The sequence below is a fragment of the Lepisma saccharinum genome, chromosome 13, assembly GCF_977018435.1.
Source record: "Lepisma saccharinum chromosome 13, izLepSacc3.1, whole genome shotgun sequence".
Classification (NCBI taxonomy): Eukaryota; Metazoa; Arthropoda; class Insecta; order Zygentoma; family Lepismatidae; genus Lepisma; species Lepisma saccharinum.
This window is the reverse complement of record NC_139241.1, coordinates 55,556,304-55,581,845: the sequence shown is the minus strand read 5'-3', so window position 1 is coordinate 55,581,845 and position 25,542 is coordinate 55,556,304. Positions and strand designations below refer to the sequence as shown.

At 39.2% G+C, this 25,542-nt stretch overlaps 1 protein-coding gene across 1 annotated transcript in view; it reads left to right on the top strand.

The window, feature by feature from the left end:
* The window catches only part of Nup37 (nuclear pore complex protein Nup37), a 47,996-nt gene that overhangs the window by 10,568 nt on the left and 11,886 nt on the right, over positions 1-25,542 (top strand). The window contains exons 4-5 of the mRNA XM_083134209.1: positions 922-1,072; positions 6,974-7,193. Of these exons, the coding sequence (XP_082990335.1) occupies positions 922-1,072; positions 6,974-7,193 (371 nt within the window). The remainder of the gene's footprint in view (positions 1-921; positions 1,073-6,973; positions 7,194-25,542) is intronic.

The following is a 25,542-nucleotide window of genomic DNA, read 5'->3' as shown; positions in this document are numbered from 1 at the left end:
CTCGAGACCAAATTGCTTCGGCCGGAAGACGATGCTGTATGTTTGGTGGGATCAACAGGGTATTGTCTACTTGGAGCTGTTGAAACGTGGTGAAACTGTCACTGCCCACAGCAATCACCAACAACTGATCAAATTGCACCGTGCTCTGTGTGACAAAAGGCCGGATTATCAACGAAGACGTGATAAGTTGATTTTCCTCCACGACAACGCCCCATCGCACACGTCAAGACTGGTCCAAATCTACTTGGAGACACGCAACTGGGAGGTGCTACCCCATCCCGTCTATTCACCAGACCTGGCCCCTTCCGACTACCATCTGTTTTCGTCGATGGGCCACGCCCTAGCTGAGCAGCACTTCGATTCGTATGCAGACATCCGAAAATGGCTTGATGAGTGGTTTGCCTCGAAAGAGAAGGACTTTTTTTGGCGTGGTATCCATAAATTGCCCAAGAGGTGGGCAAAATGTGTAGCTCGCGATTTCAAGTACTTTGAATAAATTTCTTGTTGCTTTCTATGAACAAACCATGTGTTTTTCTGACTGCAAAACAGCAGATTTAAGCTTATACACCTGGTATACAAATGTGTAAATACATGAATTGCCCTAATGACGTGGTCTGAAAAAGCTGCAAAAGTCAGAAATTTTGTTTTTACGAAATTGTAGACACCCTGACAAACTAACAGTAAAATAATTTGATCATAAATAGAATAACATCTATTGAACCAGTCTGAAATCAAGAGCCACAGGTTATTATAAAATTAATACAATCTCAGTTAACAGCTTTCTACCAATAGTAGTCGTGAATCACTGAAATCAGTAGGTGAATACATAAATACAATTTAATTATTAATTGTAGATTGTTCTAATTTTAAAATGGTAAAAAATCATGCCTCTACTTATGAATTCAGGTATTTTCTTTATAGACGCTTGCAGGGCACACAGATTATGTAAATAGCATAGTGTATCAGGCAGATGACGGTGAGGTTTTGGCTTCCGTAAGTGATGACCATACGTGTAAATTATGGGAAGTCAAGGAAGGTTGTTGCGTCCATACCTTTTACCTGTCATCCCCTGGTAAGTAGTAGTAGTAGCTTGACAACTTCATTAGATGTAAAGCAAATGCTGTTTACAGATACGAAGGAAGAATTAACCTCAATCCAACATTTTGGGAAACTTGTTAAAAAACAACACAAAACAAGAAAGTTTGTCCAATCTTTTGACTCCATCTCGAAATGAACTCCGGCAACTACAGTATTAAATGTGAATGCAACAGGAAATATATAGGCTAATGCAAAAAACATATCAAAGACAGATTTGCAGACCACATAGGATACATACGCAAAAGAGAGAGTTCTTCTGGGTTGGCTAAAGACATCATAGAAACCAACCACCAATTACCACAGGATTGTGTTTCCTTTTTGGTGCATGCTAAAGGAAAAATAGAACGGGATGTTGAAGGTGTACACATGATTAAAAACACAAATGATCTCAATGACAATTCGTGTGGAAATTTTTTTTATCATGATATGTCACAGTCAAACTTAAAAACTCATCTCCCTCAGCCATTAATCTCAACAACCAAGAACTTACCAACACTGCAAGACCGCAAGGGCATCTTCTGGCAGACACAGCGAGTAGTGTCAGCGGAACCTCAACTGCATCCTCTTCACGGTCTCTCGACCAGCCCTGATGATGACTCCGACATGGGGTTGAAAGCTTGGACAAACTTTTTAAAGTGTCTTTTATTGTGCTGTTTGTTTTGTGTTGTTTTTAACAAGTATGTTGCCGACACGTGACGTAAGAATTTTTTTGCTGGCAAATTTTGGGAAACCTCGATATATTTTTTTTATTTTTCTTTGCTACAGAAGGTTGTACTTCTTCCACATTGTATGACACCAGACATGCTATAGGTGGTAGCAGTTAGCCAAGTCATAATATGAAGCTCCTGTTTTGTATGTACATTGGTGGAAAAATTGTCAGTAAAAGCCATATTTATTATGTTGGTCTGTAATTTGTAATTTATTTCTTTTAATGTAAGGCACTAAAATCAATATTTTTTTCCCTTTTTTTGTTACTGCATTTTGTGGGATGCAAGATGCACCTTCCTGAAGTCATCTGTGACTTTAATTTGTAATTGCAGATAATATATAACATTATCGAAGTCAACGTGTCGCAAGTTGTACTAGTAAGTGTGGAAATAGCAAAGGAAGAAAAGGGGGTGGCTTTGGCAAGGTACCCAAAAGTCACTCTCACTTGCACCTAGCACCCGCCATCCAACATTGTAGTCTAACGAGGCTCTGGCGTCTGGACCTACGGCCAGTATAATCCGCAGGGCTGTATGTGTTGTCCTGTTTTTTGTCCTTTTATGTGCTGAGTGCCCCTTGATAGCGTCAGCTTTTAACATGGGTAAGGATATTTTAGTCCTCAGAGACAAGTATTGATTTTAGCTGTGGTAAGGGGCTGCACCCCATATAATGTGACGGAACAATATACGAGGGAGAATCAAATGAAAACCGCAATTAATTTTTTTCCACTAATTTACGAGGGTCACTATTTATATTTTGACCCTTGGTAACACTGATTGAAGTTAGGCGCGATTTGACGTTTGCACGGAATCGTCTGGCATTATTGACCATAACGTACTTCAAATGTTTTGTCAATAGCTTCATTTGTGTTGTTTATGTTGCCTTGGAAATTGCACGACAACAATAAAATGGAATTAACTCGTGAACATTTTCATGCGATGATTTTTTACGATTTTCGACGTGAGAGTGCATCGATCAACTTACTTCCACATTTGGCGATGAAGCCCCATCCTTTGCCACTGTGAAACGCTGGTACAACGAATTTAATCGTGGCCGCCATTCGCTCACCGACGAGATTCGCGAAGGTCGTCCAAAATCAGTTGTTGTTCAAGAAAACATTGATGCTGTGCAAAACCTAATACTGCAAGATCGTCATGTGACATACTGTGAGATTGAGGCAACCATAGGCATTAGTTCCACCAGCATATATAAAATATTACATGATCATTTAGCTGTGAGAAAGGTATGTTCTCGTTGGATCCCACACAATTTGACAAAAACTCAAAAAGACGCTCGCGTCAATTGGTGAAAACAAATGCTCAATAAATACAATCGTGGTGCTTCAAAAGACGTATATAAGATTGTAACAGGTGACGAATCATGGATATATGCATATGAGCCGGAACGTAAACAGCAGTCGAATGTATGGGTGTTTCAAGATGAACCCATTCCAACAAAAGTTGTTCGCGCTCGAAGCACATCGAAACAAATGGTTGCCTGTTTTTTCGGGAAAACTGGTCATGTGGCAACTGTGCCTTTAGAGGAACGTAGAACGGTCAACTCTGAATGGTACACAACAATTTGTTTGCCAGAGGTCTTCGGTCAAATACGGAAAACAAATAAACGCCGTCGGATCATTCTTCATCAAGACAATGCCAGCTGTCACACATCTCGTCTAACAACCGACTTTATGAACAGTCAAAAAATCGAATTGATGGGTCATCCGCCGTACAGTCCTGATTTGGCACCCAATGACTTCTTCTTGTTCCCGAATGTCAAGAATAAATTGCGTGGACAACGATTTTCGTCGGCGGAAGACGCAGTTGATGCGTTCAAAAACCATATTATGGAGGTGTCTCAAGAAGATTGGAAAAACTGCTTTGACAAATGGTTCGAAAGAATGCAAAAGTGTATTGACCATATAGGAGAATACTTCGAAAAACAATAAAGCAGTTTTCAATGCCAAATTCCTGTTTTTTCATTGTTAGGCTCAAAATATAAATAGTGACCCTCGTAATGCAGGGATGATGTTTAATTGCACATTATTTTTCTACATAGTCCCCTCCCAGTTCAATGCACTTACACCCTGAGATAGGTAGTGTTTCGATACCGCGTGAGAAAAATTCTTTCGGTTGACTGTGTAGCCACTCGTGCACCACTGATTGGACGTCTTCATCAGACTTGAACCTCTGCCCTCCAAGGTGCTCCTTTAATGGACCAAAGATGTGGAAATCAGATTGTGCCAAATGTGGTGAGTATGGCAGATGTGGTAGGCACTTCATGCGTAGGTCATCAATGGTTTTCATGGTTGCACGAGCAGAATGAGGACGGGCGTTATCATGTTGAAGCAAAACATCTGCACTCAGCAATCCCCTTCGCTTTGTGCATATCGCTGGCCTCAAATGGTTCTTGAGAAGGTCGATGTAGGTGGCACTAGTCACTGTCGTACGTGGGGGCATGTAGTGTTCCAGAATAGGACCTTTCTTATCCCAGAATAAAGTCAGCATGACTTTCCCTGCAGAGGGCTGCTGGCTGCGAAACTTCTTTGGTTTCGGCGAAGACGAATGTCACCATTCTTTGCTTGCACGTTTCGTCTCTGGTTGAAAATGGTGCACCTAACTTTCATCCCCGGTGACAATGTGAGCTAGAAAATCCTCACCCTTCTCTTCATAATGCCTCAGCAGCTCTTGACAAGCGTCAACCCGACGGAATTTCAGTTCCTGCGTCAGCTGCCGATTAACCCACCTGGCGGACACTTTTCTGTAGTGGAGTTTGTCATGCACTATGTGTTGTACTGAACCGAAGCTCATATTCAGCAAGGAAGCCATTTCAGCCAGGTGACACACCGGTTTTCCTGAATAAGCCGATCTGCTGCGGCTATGGACTCCTCTGTCACAACTCGCTGAGCCTGACCCGGATGGGGAGCATCAGTCAATAGAGTCTTACCTTCTGCGAATTTCTTGCACCAATTGTAGACTTGCCGCTGTGACAGACAGGCGTCCCCATACTTTGTCTGCATTCTCCGTTGAATATCAACCTGTTTCACACCTTCACTCCATAAAAATCGAATAACTCCATGCTGTTCCTGCTTGGTGCAACTGCGTAATGGTGCCACCATCTTGAATCAGCTGTTACTCACATCCAATCCCACCTACCGGTACTGCTTCGTACTACCAGCTCGGAAAGACGTCAGGGACTGTATCTGCAAATTTTCAAATGACTAGAAAGAAAAAAAGATTTTTAATGGCACTTTTGCGGTTTTCATTTGATTCTCCCTCGTAACCAGTGTTAACGCACCCAGAAATTTTATTTCAATCAATGAAAGGACAAACAGGATATTAAAAATGCATGCAGAAGAAATGCAAAAATTTTGAAAGTATTGAGAAATGAAAGATTGATTCATTGATTGATCGATTGATTTGGTGTTTTAAGTCCACTTTATGCACAGTAAGGTTAATCAGGACTGGAACTACAGTTTAAAGTGGAATCCGAACCACTATGTGCCTCCACAGGGTATCGAACCCGGAACCCATTGATTACAAGGCGACGACGCTACTACTGTGCAGTCGGGGAGGCCTCAGAAATGAAAGAGTTCGTTAATATTTTTTTTCCCCACATAAAACAAAGTATTTTCAGAAGAATTTTTTTTACTTTATATTTTTTTTGTATAAAAACGTTATTATTGTGTGTATCAAAAAAGAAAATCATTATGTACTAAAGCTAGCTAGCTATACACATGTGAATGAAGGCCAGCTGTATATATTTTTTAATGAAATCCCAGTTTTTTCTTTTAAAATGCTAATTTATCAATAAACTAATTAAGTTGGTTAGTAATTATTTACTATGGTCATTTTTTTGTAGATAAGTCAGTAATTTTGACTGGTTTGCCCCCATGTACATTTATTCTGTGTTTCTTTTTTCTCCCACTCATATATTTGATGGAGGTAGCTAATGAGGGTATTTTTCTTGTTGCACCACCGAACATACAACTGGGAGAAAAAAGATCCATTGTACATGCAACAAGCCAGTACATGCCTGACAAAGCTACCAGACAAGTGGCAAAACCGATCGAATTCAAAAAACTGCATGAGAAATGAATAGTGAGTGGATTAGAATAGATTGCCTCTCTCTGCGTAACTGATACAATGTAAGAGTTGGTTGTATTTACGTGATTTTTATATTTTTGATGATTCTACAAGGATCATTCAATATATGACGGTAAATATGTTCTACCGGTAACAAATATTTATTACAAGCACCAAAGGAACTACAGTACTATGTTTCAACATAGTTCCCCCGTAGTTCAATGCACCTACGCCAACACTTGATAAGGGCACTGATTCCAGAGGAAAAAAATATTTTCGACGCGTGCGTAACACTCATGCACCACTGACTGGATTCTGGAACCTTGATCCACTTAGTGGATCTTTCAGTGGGCCAAAGCTGTGGAAATTGAAAGGTGCGAGATTGGGCGAATATGGAGGGTGGGGTAAGCACTCAAACTTTAGGTCCTCGATAGTAGACAATTTGACAGTGTGTGGTCTCACATTGTCGTGGAGCAAAAGCACACCAGTGGACACCAGACCACGTTGTCTCTGCAGAATGGCTGGTGCAAAAGGTTGGTACTGTTTACATTATGACCTCTGGGCATGTAATGTTCAAGCAATTTCACTGACAGTAATATGCCGGTTCTCCGTATCAAGTCCTCCACTTGAGCAATGTTGCTTTCCATGACTGCAGTGACAGAGCGACCTGGACGCAGAGAACCTTCAACACTGGTTATGCCCTATTTGAACTTCTCAGCCCACTCGTACACTTGTGATCGACTTATACAGTTGTCACCGTACTGAACTGTCATGCGGAGATGAATTTCTATTGGTTTCACACCTTCACTCAACAAAAATCTTGCAACACTTTGCTGTTTCAGCTTGGAGCACTCTTGTAGGGGTGCTGTCATCTTGTGTAACTGTGTTACAGATGCCTTCACAAAGTAACAAACATTTAACAATCACAGTCGTATTTTAAATTTTTTATACTACTATTCCGGTTATTTATTGAATGCACCTTGTATGAATTTTGTGATTAAAATCATCCAATTAGTACAAAATGTGCTGCGCTCTAGACTTGATAAAGTTGACGTCATCTGTTGCAGTAATAATTTTTATGTTAGGAATGTCTGTGTGTTGGCACAGAGAAGAACTTGCCGAACTGATGGTGGCAGAGAAGAGTGGCATTATCCAACTGTATAACATTGAAACGCAGCAGGCAATAATTACATTCGACTCAGGGATCCCACCCCTTACGGCTGCAGATTGGTCTCCAACTAACAGCTTGAGGATAGCAGCCCTTTCTGGTGGTGAACTGCTTGTGTGGGATGTTACTAGACCCAGGTGAGCATAAGAGTTATGTAATTGTTCACAAACATTTAGTGGTGGATTTATTAATCAAAAACTTGTGTTTCTTTTAAAATTAGGGCTCGGCTAATACCAGTGTTGATATCTGGAAATACAAGAAAATTAAACTAGTACAGAGTAGTCATAAATTTTAAAATGTTCATGTTTTCCACGGCTGTGGTAGAGAGTATATGACAGTATATGCTGAATACCCTCTGCTTAACCTTCCTTATTATAGTACACCTTCTGCTTTCATTTTGTTTTTATTTATTTATGTAATTTATCCATTACTCCACTTGATCGGGAACATAATGTCGAGAACACTTTGCTGCAAATGACATTAATTCAAGAGTTTTGTGCAAGACATTCTTTTGACAAGTGTGGTGATGTATCAAAAGAGGCACTTTGGAATGTTTTCGAGTAGGCAAGTAGCAACAGTCAATCCTACACATTCTATGTGAAACCAAAATTCACATTTGTTACAAGAGATCAACCTTTCCTTTCCTGAATCTTGCCAACATTTAACAAGATGTAATGATTCATGGCTGGTCATAGACTCATTGCCTGGTGTAGAATTTACAGATATGCTAGTTGTGGATCGTAGATTATAGTTACTTCCCGGAGATTGCATTATTGTAGTCCAAACACACTTACGACAACAGGCACAATAAAACAAAACATAAACATCAAAACTAGTTCACAGTACACATTATTCGATCTGTTAAAACGTTCCACTTCACTGACCACCAATTTTTATCCTGTATCGTCGATGATTAATTATTCGTGTACTATTATTGAATGCAATATATCTTTCACAATTTGCGAAGGCGAAGAAAAACTTCTGTGGGCTGATTACATATGTAAATTACCTGAATATTAGCATAAATGAAAATGCAGCAAATAATGTTTTGGTAGAAACTTTTATCGAATTCTTGACTGTTTTCAATCACTGTTACCATGGCAATGGCAATGTTGCCAAGCCCATAAACATTGTTCAATTTAACATAAATAGAAAACAAACGTTATTAAACAGCAACTTGAACATTAACATTTGAAGTTAAAATAGATAATAATTGTTAGGGGCATGCATATTTCGTTTTTGACAAAAAAATGAAATTTCAAAAAATGCATTGTAGTGTTAATTTTCCATGTTTTTGAATGGTGTGAGATGCATTTCGTGACCATGTTTTGTCACGAAATAATGTGAAATGAACTGCAAAAAGCGAAATTAACTCTTAAACACAAAATTCAGGGTTTATTCACCGACTCGACACCTTCTGAGGTCTGAATTATCCTGAAAGTTATGCAATTCCCAGAAAATTTATTAATTCTGCTGTTAATATTGAAGAAGCAAAAATGGACTCCTTTACACAGAAATAAACTTAATACTCTTATAACTACATAAATGTGCTATTAGAAGTGAAATGTTAGTTCTGTGGAATAAGTGTAGTTTTAAAATCAAATTTAGGAATATATTCACAATTTTAAAACCAAAATGTATTTTCATATACCATTTTTTATCCAATTTTTCACCGATATTTTATTTTATTTACCGCTTTTGAACCTGAAATTGACTCTGTTTTTGTATCGAAATTTTGCTTTTTTATTTACCAAAAATATGTGCCTCTAATAATTGTAATTGTACATTTACAAATGAACATAAAAAGTAAATAAATATGTGCTGTATAGAACAGTCACAAGTGGAATGGATGGTTATTATTGTATATTGTTATCCATTGGAGTAGCAACTTATTGCAGGGCCCTTGGCGAGATCAAAATGCAAAGTCCCAATCTGTTCTTTAAAATCTATCTCAAAGTGAATAGATACAAAATAATCAGGCATACATCAGCAAAGGTATTATCATATTTAAATACCGTATTTCTTCGAATTCCAGGTGCACATTTTTCTCTGGTCTTTGTTCTTGAAAATGTAGGTGATCCTTGGATTTGATGGCATATTGATCGGAGTATGTATGCATAAACAGTGGTAGAAAAATACCAGGTACCAGCTGCCGTGGTGGAGTGGTTAAGTGCATTGCACTATGCGCCAGGGGTCCCGGTTTCGAATCCCAGCCTGGTTATGGGTCTTTGTGAGTGTCCCTTCTTCAATTTTATTGTATCATTACTCGTGCCCATCTTCGTAATTAGCCACAAATGTCACAAAAGCGAAAGTAAAATAAACTAAATCAATCAATTTAGTCAATCAAAAATACAGGGTGCCTAAAAAAGTTTACCTGCTGCCTCAATTTTCAAATTCAGTGCTATTTTTTTTATATATACAGAGTGTCCGAAAAGTCACGCAACCCGGTGTTTACGACCGTATAACGGAATAGCGAAACGGAATGAGAAGAAACGCTTTCTGCCAGGAGAATGCCCTGTATATTGGGAAAATTTAGAGAGACAAACATATGTAAGAACATGCATGTTTTAATAACAAATAAGCAAAGTGTTGCCAAAGGCGGAAAAAAAATATTTGTAAATCGTGTGTATTGATGCACAGAACTCACTGAGGTAAATTATTGCAACATTTCACAATACCAACGAACAATTTGGATGGCCATCTATTGAATTTGACAGAAAAAGAACTTTGACGAAGTTTCAAAAACATTGCAGAAGGGAATAAATGGGTTGTTCCAAAAATCGATGTTTTCACAATATTACGAGGGACACTGGCAACACTGTTGGTGTCACGTGTCACTAACAGACGTGTTTCACCTCAGGCTATCACACTAAGCCACTTTTAACGACAAAGGAGAAAGTTGGTTATTCTCGAACATATTCAATAAATTACATACACCTTGCAACCCTGAAATGTGGGTACAGAAGAACGTGTATCAATTGTTATGTTTTCTATGCCTTAGGTGGTTGCTGTTTGCCACGAACGGTATTCCAGATTGTGTCTACTTATTATCCTGTGTGTTTTTTTTAAAATGCCATATTCTACACAGGAAAAAGTGTTTATTGTTGAAGAATATATCCGAACATCGTCATATTCTTCCTTAAGAGAAGCATTTAGGGATACCCACATTTCAGGGTTGCAAGGTGTATGTAATTTATTGCATATGTTCGAGAATAACAACCAACTTTCTCCTTTGTCGTTAAAAGTGCTTTAGTGTGATAGCCTGAGGTGAAACACGTCTGTTAGTGACACGTGACACCAACAGTGTTGCCAGTGTCCCTCGTAATATTATGAAAACATCGATGTTTGGAACAACCCATTTATTCCCTTCTGCAATGTTTTTGAAACTTCGTCAAAGTTCTTTTTCTGTCAAATTCAATAGATGGCCATCCAAATTGTTCGTTGGTATTGTGAAATGTTGCAATAATTTACCTCAGTGAGTTCTGTGCATCAATACACACGATTTACAAATATTTTTTTTCCGCCTTTGGCAACACTTTGCTTATTTGTTATTAAAACATGCATGTTCTTACATATGTTTGTCTCTCTAAATTTTCCCAATATACAGGACATTCTCTTGGCAGAAAGCGTTCCTTCTCATTCCGTTTCGCTATTCCGTTATACGGTCGTAAACACCGGGTTGCGTGACTTTTCGGACACTCTGTATATATATATATTTCTAGTTAGCTTATGAAAATTTCCATTGCTCTTTTCTAACAATGAGCACAGTATATGTTTTTTGTAATGTTTGTGTGTTTTCTGTATCACGTGTAACATTACATCATAATAATAAACATGCAATTATATTTTTTCACTGTTGATAGCCGAATTTTAAAATCTGCGGACATATATTCGAATGTATTGCATAGTTTTTCATGTTACCAGTTGAGCCTTCTTGAGGAAGGCCACTCGCATGCAAGAATTAATTACTTTTACCCCCCAATCCAATTAATAAAATAAATGTTTTAATATCATATTTCAAAATGTGTAGCTTTACCGTAGTTGGATTCATGGCTTTCTCAGACCATATTTGAAAAGGAAGCTTGCTCCTGAGAAAAAAAGTCTGAATTGTAACCCTGTGAGTAAATATACCATGGCCAAGTTTCAGTAATCAAGTTTTCTCCTCGATGTTTTACTGAAGTACAAGTATTGGTAAAAAAATCACCTTTACGAAATTTTGTTTTTGTTTCCTTTAAACTTACGTTAGAACAATCAACATTTCACAACAAAGAGTCAGTTTATTTTTGTTGGTGAACTGTGTTTTGTTCTTATGCTCTTTGCAGTAGCGTGGTGGTCAGTGAGTCAACTTTTGCAAAGTACACATTGACCGGACATTACATTAAAAATGGAGAGACAGAAGCATCACTCATGACTTAAAGATAAAGTTATTTTGTGTGCTGAGGAATTTGGCATCTGTGAATAAATCATAGCCAAAAAGTCAGAAAACAAAATTAGTAAAATTTTGTCTTGAAAAATCAGTCCAGTATATTCTTTATTCTGTTCTAAGAGTTCTTACGGTCGACAATTTACCATAAGTGAAGTGTCTGTTTGTTGTTGGAGAGGTGAACAACAGCAATCTCTGTTTGTTGTTGGAGAGGTGAACAACAGCAATCTATCGTCATCAGCATATCTCTTATACGTGGGAAGAAGTGGTACAGTCTCCTGTCATGCAGGCTGTTAGGTCAGGGTCCATGTCGAAATCTTACACCCTCGATTTCGCAGGTGATTTTTTTTTTAATAAAGATTATTTGCTGGTAATTGTGAATAATAAAATTCTGGACCACGGAAATAAATATTTACGACTGTACAGCCATTTGAAGTTGAGATGTAGCCGTTTGAATTTGCGAGGTGGTTGCTGTGTTGAAATTTCCCACCGATTCCGGGCTCCGCCCCTGGGGTAATTAACCTACCGCCTCCTACCACTACCGCAGCTCTGCCTCCGCTCCGCTCTGGCTACCCACCTTTCTATATAGTCCCTTTTGAAGGTATGTTAGAAACTGGCCGGAGCCACCTGCCCCAATACTATTTTTTGCACCGACACATTTAGGTACCAAAAAAATAAGGCTAAAATTAAACCTCAAAAGGTAACTTACCTAGGGTTACCAGATTGCTGTAAGGGAAATATAGGACATGCTGTCCCAAAATGTAGGACATTTAGTCAAAATGTAGGACACAACATTCTCAATAAATAATACATATTTCTATAGAGCACGTTAGAAAGTAGTTGAAAAATTACACTTTTCGTTTTTAAAAAAAATAATTCTTAATGAATTTTTAAATGCAAAATTTCAAGACTTGCAATCATACTAATCAATGCACCTCTTACTACATGATTTAGGTGGTACTTCTCTGAGGAGACAATTTTTATCAAAATTTCAGGTTTAGTCAAACTATATTTATGTTACATGGACAGTCAAACTCTTGAAATTATTGGGACCAGTAACAGACATTTTACAGACTTTATGAAAAAATAATTTCTCTAGTTAGTCTGTTGGGCTGATGGTAATAAAAGTACTCTCTGAACATTTGAATTATGACCTGTAGTGTTAAACAAATATTCAGCAATTACCGTAATTTAAAATTCGAGAAGTTTAAAGTTCGGGAAGTTTCATCTTGGGTAGTCTTTAGTTCAATAACAGGGTGTCTACCAAAATAACATATCCAGAATTATTGACTTTTTCTGGACTTTTCTAGACCTTTTTCCCGTCTTAACGTTTATTTATCCGACCCCTACTTAGGTAAAATTGAAAATTAGTAATTAAGAAAATAAATATTTATTTATTGAAAACCGCTACCAAAGGGCCAGTTAAGGTGAAATCTGAAGCTGAATTTAAGAAGAGAATTAGATCTGCTTTCTCGTATTAATGCATCCTGAACTGTGTTTGGCAGACGAGCGAGGCTTTGGCGTCTGGACTCAAGCCAGTATAATCTTATGTGGGGCTTGTGTCGGTTGTCCCTATATGTTTGTGACTGTCCCTTCATCCATCTTACCTTACCGCCATTCATTATCATTTTCGCGATTAACCAAACGGACAGAAAAAAGTTAAGTAAAATAAACTAAATCAACCAATCAGTCATTATGATAGCAAAAATTCTTGACCACAAGAATAATTTATTGCCTTTGTATTGACTTCTTGACCTATTTGTTGATTTCTTTACTTTTTTTTGACTACCATGACTTTCTTGACTGGTAGACACCCTGAATAACTTTGTTCTCTATACCCCTGCTTTACAATCAAATTACATTGAATAAGAATGGCAACACCTTGTTCCATCAGTATATTCCCTAAGGCAAGAGATTCTGCTCAGACATTGAACAGTTACGTTATCAGAAAGTGGTCCCAAAACTTTGTTCATTAAGTGCTTCCGTTTTTCCGTATTTTTAATAGCAGGACAAACTTTTTCTTTGTGGGCAATGACTGAATCAAAATAAATTTCAACATTGAGTTTGGAAACGCAGTCCATACACTTGTAACTTGCATGATTTTTTCCTGTTACCTACTTTCCTAATTAATATTATGTGACTCAAAATGTAGGACATTTATGATATTTTTCAAATTCCTCCCGGACGCCGGACATAAGGCTAAAATGTAGGACATGTCCGGGAAAATCCGGACGTCTGGTAACCCTAAACTTACCTCTTTATCTCAAGTGTAGGTTGAATTGCGGATCAAAGTTAATTTGAAAGTCCAAAAGAGAAGTCAGTCGTATGTCAAAAGTCTTTGCTGTCGTTTTGCACAGAATACTACCCTCCCCTGTCCGTACCATCATAGAAATAAGAAGTTGCAAATTATCCCATCCCACAAGTCATTCAGAAAATACAATTTCCTCGAAGCAGCCAGCAGACCATCTCCCTACAAGTCATGTATAATGTCACGTTCGTCTCGTCTGACAAAGTCCTCTACTTCCTTCATCCGTTGAATGTCGCTCAATCTAATCTTGGCTTGTTTACTTCACCTTTGACCTTTGTTTGTCAATTGGATGTCACACAAATCAAGAAATTTCTGAAATCAAATCTGCAACTCGCCAATACGTCATACCAATAACATATCGCAAATTATTCCATTGTCAAGTCAATCATAAGAAGAAAAAGAAAATGTTTAGACGTGCACTTGTGACATGAATCCAATATGGAAGCCCTGATAAGCCGTATAGATGCAACGTGCGTAAAGCAAAAAAAAAGGTGAAGTGCTCCCCTGTGCTTAGCACAATGCCATGAAGGTGTATAGGGGTGTGGGGGTAACACCCCACACTTTCTTGATCCGGTCATGAGTGGGGGTGATGTGATCAGCATCACATCCCTGACCGCCTTTACCCCCCCCCCAGGTTTCCCCCAGGTACCCATGTCATTCGATGCTGGGTGGGCGCCGGGGCCGCTTCCAACGTTAGAAAAGTTCCCGGATTTGAACCGGACGTACGTAAGGAACTTCAATATCAAAAAGTTTCGTAGCAGTAGATGTAAAAAAAAAAAAAAAAAATACTTTCCGTGCTATTGGGTTGGTGCGAATGAAATGTCCGGCCCAGGTGCGTCATTGCCAAAGGCCAAAACAATCAAAACTACAATACCTGGTTAATCAAAATAGTCGCCGTCTGCAGCCACACACTTTTGTCATCACACAGCCAACAATTGGATTCCATGGCGAGAGAAGTCTGGAGTCTGTGACGCAAAGAACTCCTCAACGGCATGTTGCACCGCCCGATTATCAGCGAAGGTTTTCCCTGTCAGGAAGTGATCGAGATGCCGGAAGAGATGGAAGTCTGTGGGAGAGAGGTCGGGAGAATATGCTGGATGACGAAGAGTTTCATATTGCAACTCATGGAGAGCCTGCACCGTCCTTTACGCGACATGTGGGCGAGCATTGTCGTGCAACTTGAGGACACCATGTGTGTGGACCATTGCTGGATGCTTGCGGAGAAGTTTGTGGTGCATTTCATGGAGTTCAGCACTGTAACGATCTGCATTGATGGTTTCACCTCGCCGGAGAAAGACATGATGGATCACACCCACCATAGACCACCATACCAGTAACAACACCTTCCGTGGGTGGAGAGGTGGTTTCGGAAACCGCCATGGACGTTGATCACGATCCAACCATTGTCCTGATCGTTTACGATTGTCATAGCAGATCCAATTTTCATCTGAAGTGACAATCCGATGCAGGAAACCATCCCGGTTATTCCTTACACTCAGAGAACTGCACACCTCCAGACGGCGAGTCTTGTTGACGGGTGTCAAATCATGTGGTACCCATGAGTCCAACTTTTTCACTTTACCTATCGCACGGAGCCGCCGAACGACAGTGGTATGGTGTATGCCTAACTCGTCTGCAATGGCACGAACACTTTTCCGAGGGTCTGCTTCCACGGGGTTCCTGAGGAGCTCATCCGAACATGATGTTGGTCGATGGCCACGGGGTTCATTTTGCAATGCTGTGTCACCAGAACGAAATTTGACAAACCAGCGGCGAATGGTGAGTTCATTTACCATTCCTGGCTCAAATGCACTGATAGTGTTTTTGGTGGCTTGCTGAGCAGAATGTCCCAGTTTGAATTCGTAAAGACAAATAACTCGCAATTGTGTGTTCTCCATGGTGCACTTTCAGATGACCCTGTTCAGCAACACACTGCCTCCTGACTGTCTGGGTGCTCCAGCCTGTTTGCTGGTCGTATACAGAGTTTATGACGTTAGACCCGTGACCTCATTCAATCCCTGTGTTGTCTTGTTGAGTTGAGTTTCCCACCAGACGTCAAAGTGGACATTTCATTCGCACCAACCCAATATTTAGAAACACCCTTTGTTACAAGAAACTTATTTATTTGACGAAAACATTTAAAATGTTCGCAAAATCCAGGGTGTAAAATTTCGGCACCGAGCCTTAGTTCATTCTTCCTTCCACTCCTGGATGATCTGGGAGTTAATTCTGCAATGATAGGAGCATATCTGCCAATTACTTTGTAAACCCTCTCTTCTTGGTCGCCTTTGCTCCAGCATTAGGCGGCTCTGTGTTTGATTATTTTGTCCCCTTAATTATCAGTATTGTTGTTCGAAATGCACCTGTTATTCTAATTACGGCCTTCATTTATGATAGCGTACTGCATTGGACCACTTTTGCTTGCTCAAACTTATTCGAATCTCACGCTTGATTGTACCATACTCGTAGTGGAATGGTCGGCAATGTCCTGTATTTCAGAGCCTAATAAGCAGGACTGTCAACCTAAAACCCATACATGATAGGAAACTACTCTTTGCAATTACAATTCTAAATAATAATTCCGTATATTATTATGTAAGACTCAAATACAACACATATGAAAGTATGCAATATCTACAGATTGAAACGTAAAATGGATACACGTGCTGACAGACCTGCCTAAGCAATTACAAATATCGTATCACAGTACAAGAAGCACGTGTACATCATTGTTCACTTACCGAAAAGAAGAATAATATTCTGCGAAACAATAAAATGCAGTTATAAAATTCATTCGAACATCATTCCAATGCGACAATAATCGTAGAAACATGAAATGTCAGCCTAAGCAGTTTCAGCCCATAATCATCTATTTAATTTTCATGTATCTCTGTAAGATTCACAAAACTGCATTTTAACATGGAGATGATGATTATGTTCTCTTGTTTTTCAATTTCACTTCGTCTTTTACTTCACGATCAATATTTGAGGGCTCACTGCAATAGACAAATGACTGAAATATATGAACTAATAGGTAGGGATACAAATTTATGGTAAATAAAAACTGAGGAGAGCGGTAAATAAAATGTTAGATCAGCGGTATATGTCAGCGGTGGAAAAAAAAAATTGGCACACACTTTTTCATTATGAGAGGAAACAACATACAAAAGAGCTATAAATTGATAAACTACTTCATTTTTATATACTGTACACATACACAAGTACTTAGCTGTCCAACCAAAAATAAAACATCAACACAAAATCACTTCATTTCTAAATTGCATATCTCAAGTGATTTATTCTTTGTATGTATTTCAAGGATATCCTTGCTGTCCAACAAATAAAATAATCACTACTGCACATACACAAACACATGTTGAAAATCACATGATGATAAACAAAATTCATTCATGACTGAACACAAATGACACTATTGTTTCCCTTGATGTGCGGGAACAGACCAATCTTATCGCTGCTACAGCTAGCAAGTTCAATGAAACTGGAAGTTGAATAGATATTCGGGGGTAGAAAGGAATGCAGCTTGACAGGGAACGAAGTTTTCGAACTGAGATTATGTACATGGGAAATCCAAATTTGCAGCATCTTCCTGATGTGATCGAAGATAAAACGTTCTTCAGCTGCAAGAGGTAGGAAACTTTACGGAAACGTTTCGCTACAAATCGACAGTTTGCGCACACAACCTCGGTTGCCAGTTTTTGCGTGTTTCCTACTTAATTTGATGTTATTTCATGGTTATTTCGCGAAAAACCATTCATTTCGTGGAAAAGCACACATGTCGCATTACTTCGCGAATAAAACTCATGCATATTTCAACATTGGGGGTGTAGTTACATGCAGAATGTTCAAAATTGCATCTTTTTTTCACATTTGACGATTTCGCACATCGCGAAAATTCAATGTCCCTACTAATAGGGTTCGAGAGTTCGAGTGTATTTCGTTTTTTCTGGCGTTTTTCGCTTCAACAGAATCACTATCAATTCTGTATGCCATATAGCGATAGCGTGTGAAGTATTTGCCGCTCAAGCGAAAAACGCTCATTGGAGCACTCTAATTTAAGATGTTATTTCTGTTACATACATTGTACAATGCGTTCGTTTTGGCTCTGGGCCGAGAAAACACGTGAACAACTTTGAACAACTCTTATAACACAGGTTAGTACAGGGAGGTTATTTCAGTCGTTCACCGCCAGCGTGTCAGCCGTTCGGCGGGCTCTTCATGCAACAGGTCCCGGCAAATTGCGTTCAGAAAGTCCGTAACAGAAACCGCTTGTTTTGTAATGTTTCCACTTTTCACAATTACAGTTACAATTACAATTGAAATAAGCACGTACCTTGTCGCAAGGATGCTGTGTGTGTGTGGAAAAGGTGTCCTCCCAAATACAAATATTTCTGGCACCTTATTTCTGACAGAAAATCTTAGATTAGACATCGTTACTTTATCGTCAGTTGTCAGAAAGGGAAGACAGCATCCCGGCGCATAAAGCAAACCGAAAGCGTAAAATGATATTTAAAAGTAATAATAATGATGATCACTAACCTCCTGTGTTATAAGAGATGTTGAAAATGACCTCCTTTAACAGCAATACAACACGTTTCTTAGGTTCAAGAGATCCTGTCTATCGTAATTCCCTGACCACTTTTCTGCAAGAATTCGTTTTCACGTAATTATCGTACATAAAAACTCTCTGTTCAAGACTATATTTGTTTAACGACATAACTAATGAATGAATAACAATTAACACACAATAAAGCACTGGCCATGAGTAGCACATTACAATAACACAGTATAAGCAACACGTGTACTGATAAACGCAAACAGAAGTGAACATGAACGTACACTGACGTCTGGTAGCCGACAGTGTTGCTAACCATTTTTCGGCAATGTCCCTACAGACGTAGTCAAAATGTCCCTACAACTGACCAAATGTCCCTATGCCAAGTAAAGCGACTAAAAAAATTATCACCTCATGAGCATGCAAAACAGAAGATAAAATATACACATTTACTTACCAAATCTTTCTGCTCGGTGCTTCCACAATTAATGAAGGAGCGAATTTACATTTGCCTATCCTAACTTAACCTAACCGTACCTGGAAGCGGCCCCGGCGCCTACCCAGCGTCGAATAACATGGGTACCTGGGGGAAACCCCGGGGGGTAAAGGCGGTCAGGGGCGTGATGCTGATCACATCACCCCCACTCACGACCGGATCAAGAAAGTGTGGGGCGTTACCCTCACACCCCCTATACGCCTTCATGGCGTGGTGCTATGCACAGGGGAACACTTTACCTTTTTTGTACCTGAATGGTTCGTGGGGCTATCTGTCAATGGTTTGTTGGGCTACCCGTTTTTCGAGCCCAAATTTTAACTATGTTTGCCTTGCCTAACCTAACTTAACCTAACCTTACCGAGAATGCTCAGTGGGGCTATTCCTGAATGGTTTTGCGGTAATTGTGATTACGAACCGATAAAAAATATTTTTTTCGTAGCACTTTAACATCATCGAAGACGCCATTTTAGTATCCTGTAATTTTATGATTGATGTAATGTTGCCAAATTTACCTGTAATCAAATCAGTTCTTCTACATCGTGATTGTCGCTGTCACATGTAAGCACGTTCTTTGGGCAATATACTGAAATGAATAAGTTTATTAATTAGCCCTCCTGCACACTCCACCTAACAATCTGTATAACATTAACAACTTTTTTACTGTTCTCTTCCGCTATTCTTACACAATCCATGCTCTCCAAGTATGAAATCAACAGTGTGGCAACGCTGTAGACAGCGTAACTAATTGTAATTTGTTCATATCAACAAATATGGCTACCATACTTGTATACGGAGAATCATTGCGAGAATTGAAATGCTTATTTTACAACTTCTACACGTTAATTAACATTTTTCCCCCTCACCCCAACATGTTAACTTGAGATAAATCATCACGAATAATTATTTCGTGAGTATAAGACGTAGCATAGAAATTACAGAAGGGTCCGGTATTGTAAATTCTTGCCTTAATGAATAATAGGGGTGTGCGGGACAGAATTTTTTGGGTCGGGACGGGATCGGGACGGTAATTTTTTTAAATCCCGACATTCGGGACTGAAAAATTTGCAATTTCCCGACCAAGTCGGAAAATTTTCGGGACGGGAAATGTTCGAAATTTCCCGAAGCACTGGAAATCTCGAATTTTACAAGTCATTTTCACTTTAAGTGATTGTTTTTGCATTTCTAGAATAAAAACTTACAATTTTCGATAAGTTCCAGAAACTTACAAGGCAGAAAACGTCGAGAATTAACGACTTTTTAAAGTAAAGGATCCCGCACACACCTAATGAATAACGTTGAGTCGTTTACTGTTGATTATGTTATTTGAAGTCATACATGCTGCTGCTGTGCAGAGATAGATGTTGGTTGGTGATGCTGTATTTCCTGCAGTCTTTAACAATTCTGGTCCCATTTTATTTCCCTTTTTTGTTTTTGTATCACTTAACATTGAAAATATTCTTTCCGTTTCCGCTTTAGAATGTGGCAATGTTAGCACTATTTTCGCGAGAGTGGAAATGTTTTCAAAAAGGAACTTGCCTTGAAAGTTTTTGGCAACCGATAACATGTTCCAAAATTCTGATGGAGATTTGTTAGTTAGTTCTTTTTTCTCCTCTTCGCTAAAGTATCCAGATAAACTAATTCATAAAATGTCATTTACCAAGATTGAAAAAAGTACCTACGTTTTCCCTCATTTGTCAAAATCTGTCCCTATGTTCCTACGCGGGCGAAATTTAGTGAAAAGTCGCTATGCTTAGGGACATGTCCCTACGGTTGGCATCACTGCCGACACGTGCAGTATGAATCGCCCTCTCGCGGCTGACAACTCACCCAACCCCCGATAAGCTGCCGGCGCTGTCGCGACAACTGAGGATAAAGTAGCGATGTCTAATCTAAGATTTTCTGTCAGAAATAAGATGCCAGAAATATTTGTATTTGGGAGGACACCTTTTCCACACACACACAGCATCCTTGCGACAAGGTACGTGCTTATTTCAATTGTAATTGTAACTGTAATTGTGAAAAGTGGAAACATTACAAAACAAGCGGTTTCTGTTACGGACTTCCTGTAATGCAATTTGCCGGGACCTGTTGCATGAAGAGTCCGCTGAACGGCCGTCACTCTGGCGGTGAACGACTGAAATAACCTCCCTGTACTAGTTATGCAATGTAAATATAAGTGTCTACATGCTAAAGATATGTGCGTAAATAAGCGAGACATGTGCCATGTCACATGCTATCTCGGCCCAGAGCCAAAACTAACACACTGTATATTTTAGGTAGTCTACTGAGATTGGTCCGTCGAAAGAAACAATCATGTTGTAGATTATGAATATGTATGCGTGTATAAGAACATAGGGAGTCTGAATGTATTTGAACCTATTGCTACCAATTTATTTATTACAGACTCAAATTTTGAAGTTACGTAATCCATGTCATCATTCCATTTCTTCTAATTTCACACCTAGATATTTAGCCTCCTTTCTCTTCTAAAATCTTTCTCTTGAGTTTTATCTGTCGGTGTTTATTAGCATTCAGCTTACCCTTTATGATGATTATAAAGTGGGTCTTCTGGTGGCAATCATCAATTTCGCCATATCACACAAGTCCTCGAGAGAGTTTATCGCAATACTGGTCTATCTTTCCAACTCTCTTACATTATTATTAATATTACGTCATCTGCATAGTCTATTTGTGCTTTTGATTGCGAAGTAGTTCCTAATTTTTCTAGAGATGGTTCCAAGTTTAGATTCCACAATTCTGGACCTAGAATTCATCTCTGTGAACATCCTTGTGTCGTTGATTTTGAGGCCGTGAATTTAGGACATCTGATATGCTTTGCTGCCGGTGCAATAGCTTCCATAATTCTATCAAGGGTTCCTGGGCAATCTATGTCTCTTTAAGGTCCTGAAAAGACACAGCTTGGTTGGTACAGGTAGATGTCAGTTCAAAGCCTCACAACGCCGTCAACGTCTCTACCATCTGTGAGGGCCTCTTTTTTTTTAGTTGGAAGAGGGGTGCAAGGCCATTTGTACCTTACAGCCTTACGCCGGAGAACCAACTGCAATCGACTTGATATATCGCTTTCAAATACACTCAATATAAATGTCAATTGCATCTGTGTATAACACGATCTCGCTTTCATGTCCATAGCGATCTCTTGTAATACACCATTCATCCTTTTGAGTCTGACATGTTTAAATCTAAGGTACTAAAAATTGTACAAAGCACTTGAAATACCTATCACTCAAGCTAATCTACAAGCTTAAGGAATTACTTGTCAGACCCAAAAGGAAAAACCATTAGTGGTCTTACATTACAACCTAATATTTGCATACCTACACACACACACACTGGCTCTCAAGACTTACTTCATTACATAGCTACATTATCCTGAAGTGACATGGGCAGATCTCAGGGATTACTGTTATTACTGTAATTGTACCGTGGTAAGCTGGCCAAGTTCACCCCAGCATAACAACAGTGGATGCTGAGCCAGAGTAGGACCTTCCCGACCCAGCAATATTCCAGAGCTGACGAACTCGTACTAGCTTGGAGAACCTCATGTACTATCACACCGTAGTATAGGGCCACCAACGCATAGGCAGGCCCGTTGTCCTAGGTGGAACTTCCACGAGGTCTCCTACCAAACGGTAGGGAAAAACCTTATCGGTAGAGATCCTACAGTTTTTCGCCATCCGAATAACAAGAATCCATGAGATATAGGGTAGAAACGTAACATGTGAAGTGTTTTTAATTTAAAAAAAAAAAAAACTGCCTTGGCCAGCAGCTATAGTGTGTTTAATATGGAAACAAGGCATAATCGCGTCACAGCAAGAATCCAAGTTACTTCAGGAACATCCTGTGTGTTATATTTTGTTAGCACAAAATATAACACACAGGATATAACTAGCAGATAAAGAGAATAACTTTCATCCATTCTGCAATATAATCTTTCAAGCTGTGTACAGCAGCAGTGATGGGATTCTACGAGTTCACTAGATGCCATCTAACTGAAATCTGGTTGGCAGGCTTTGGCACTTTAAGACCTGTTGGCCACAGGGTTTATCTATTTTATAGAAAAAATGCCTTTAAACATACGAGGGCTATCCAGAAAGTCACTCACGTTTCAGCAGGGTGCCACTAGGGGCGGTGCGAGCGCTGCCATTTTGTGCAGGGACTTTTGTCCATTCAGTGCGCATCCAGCTGTGGACATGTAAAGTTTGTGTCGCTTCTGCTCTGTTCATAATACATTATTAACATGAGTGCTCAGATTGAAAATCCCGCCAGTTGTGAAGTGAGGTCGGTCATATGATTTTTGTTGGCGAAAGACACTAATCGAGTTGACATTCATCGACAACTGTGTGAAGTTTACGGTGAAGATGTGATGAGTGAAAGTGGAGTGAGGCATTGGTGCCTCATGTTTAAAGATGGCCGCACAAACGTTCACGATGAAGACCGAAGTGGGCGACCGAGCATTGTGACAGATAAACTGGTCGCACAAATCAATGACAAGATTCATGAAAATCACCGTTTTACGATAACAGAGCTCTCGTTTGAGTTTCCGCAAATTTCACGGAGCTTATTGCATGAAGTTGTGACCCAACAGTTAGGCTACCATAAGTTTTGTGCAAGATGGGTTCCAAAAATTTTGACAGAGGAACACAAAACTCAGCGGATGGTAGCTGCCTTGAAATTCCTTGAGGCCTATAACAAAGACGGCGATTCCTTTGTTGATCGTATTGTTACTGGGGACGAGCACATTAAGCACGTTAATTGTGAATCAAAAAAACAGTCCATGGAGTTAGGACACACCAGTTCACCCAAAAAACCAAGAAAATGCTTGCAAACCTTGTCTGCAAGAAAACTTATGGCTACTGTGTTTTCGGATAGGGAAGGTGTACTGCTAGTTGACTTTTTGGAATGTGATGCAACAATTACCGCTGACAAATATTGTGAAACATGACAGAAGTTGCGAAGAGCAATTCAAAACAAACGCCGAGGAAAACTGAGTGCAAAAGTCCTGCTGTTTCATGACAATGCCCGCCTGCACTCGGCTAACCGGACGCAGGAACTTTTACAGGCCTTTCATTGGGAGGTTTTCGACCATCCGCCATATAGCCCGGATCTCGCACCAAGTGATTACCACTTGTTTCCCCACATGAAGACCTGGCTATCAATGCAGCGCTTTGATGACGACGCAGACCTTCAGGCTGGTGTGCAGAAATGGTTGAAGTCACAGGCGCCAACTTTTTATGACAGTGGACTTTGTAAGCTTGTTCATCCCTATGATAAGTGCCTAAACTTGTACAGCGACTGTGTCGAAAAGTTGTGTAAGAATGATGGTTCAAAATGTATATAATAAAAAATGTCTACTTTCATTTGTCTTCTTTTTATTCCAGAACGTGAGTTACTTTCTGGATAGGCCTCGTATATAGCATTAATAAGGGTCCCGGGCTTGAATGATGGCCTTGGAATAGGTGTTCTTTGTGGCTGTTCCATCATCTTAATCATCGCGAGTAGCCAAAAGTGGTAGAAAAGCAGAGTAAAATAAGCCAAATCAATGTAGTATTAATGATTAATGAACGCCGGTTCAGTGACAGAGTGTGTTAAGTGGTCGACTTTCAATCTTGCCGCCGAAGTTACTGGGTTCGAATCTCGATCTGGGCATGGGTGTCCTTGTAAGTATTCATTCTTTAATTTAATCACACCATCACTCATCTGCATCATTGCTACTAGCCAGGAATTACAGAAAAGCGACTGAAAAATAATAAAATTCAAAAACTTACGTACTATCCTGCAACTGCCAGCATCTCTCCACTTTCGAATGGAATCCAGTATGAAGAACTTTTACCTGAAGTAAAAGTACAATATAGAATTCTTATGCATGTTGAGTCGTCAGCTTTTGGATGTAGTATCATAGCTACTGTAACAAGCTTCAACAATGAATTATAAGTGTTGCATGTTAAAAACATTGTTGTGCTGTTGTGTGTTAGATCACATTCACTTACAAAATAATCTAGAATGAAAAAGAAATTTTGAACATAAAGAAAGTATATATTGAAACTGAATGTGAAGTTAGTAAATTTCTGGACTTACCTAATTTTACTTTTTTTTTTAATACAGCCATTGTGCCTTCATTGTGCATTACCTGTATCAGTTCATTTTGAATTTCAGAACGTGAAAAATTATTGTGAATCTCATTTTATTGTGTATGTCTCAATGTTCTTGTGATAATTGGTCATATTTCGAAAGAAATTTCACCAAATACGTGAAGTTTCCTGAATTTCCTGTTGTTTCTGCTGTGTATAATGTTTCTCGATGTTCTCGAACCGCTAAGTTATGAGAAGTCAAATATTGTGTTTATGCTTATCAACTTTTGTAAGAGAACGTTCCATTGTTGTTGATTGGCTTCCCTGAATATTCTAAAATCAGACGGCTACCACCCGGTTTATTTAAAATATTAAATAGTTGATGTATTCAAAGTGTAATGTTTCACTAGAATTTATAACCGGTTAAAACATATGTTGCAGTTTTAACGCCCACAAAAATTAACCCTTTCCATCTATTTTTCTCACTTCTATTTATTACATTAAAAAAAATAATAATAACCCCATGAGACGTGAGGCCCCTTCGCCCCCCGTTTGCTACACCTCTGTTGTTATAATTCCTCCCACGGTAAACTGAAG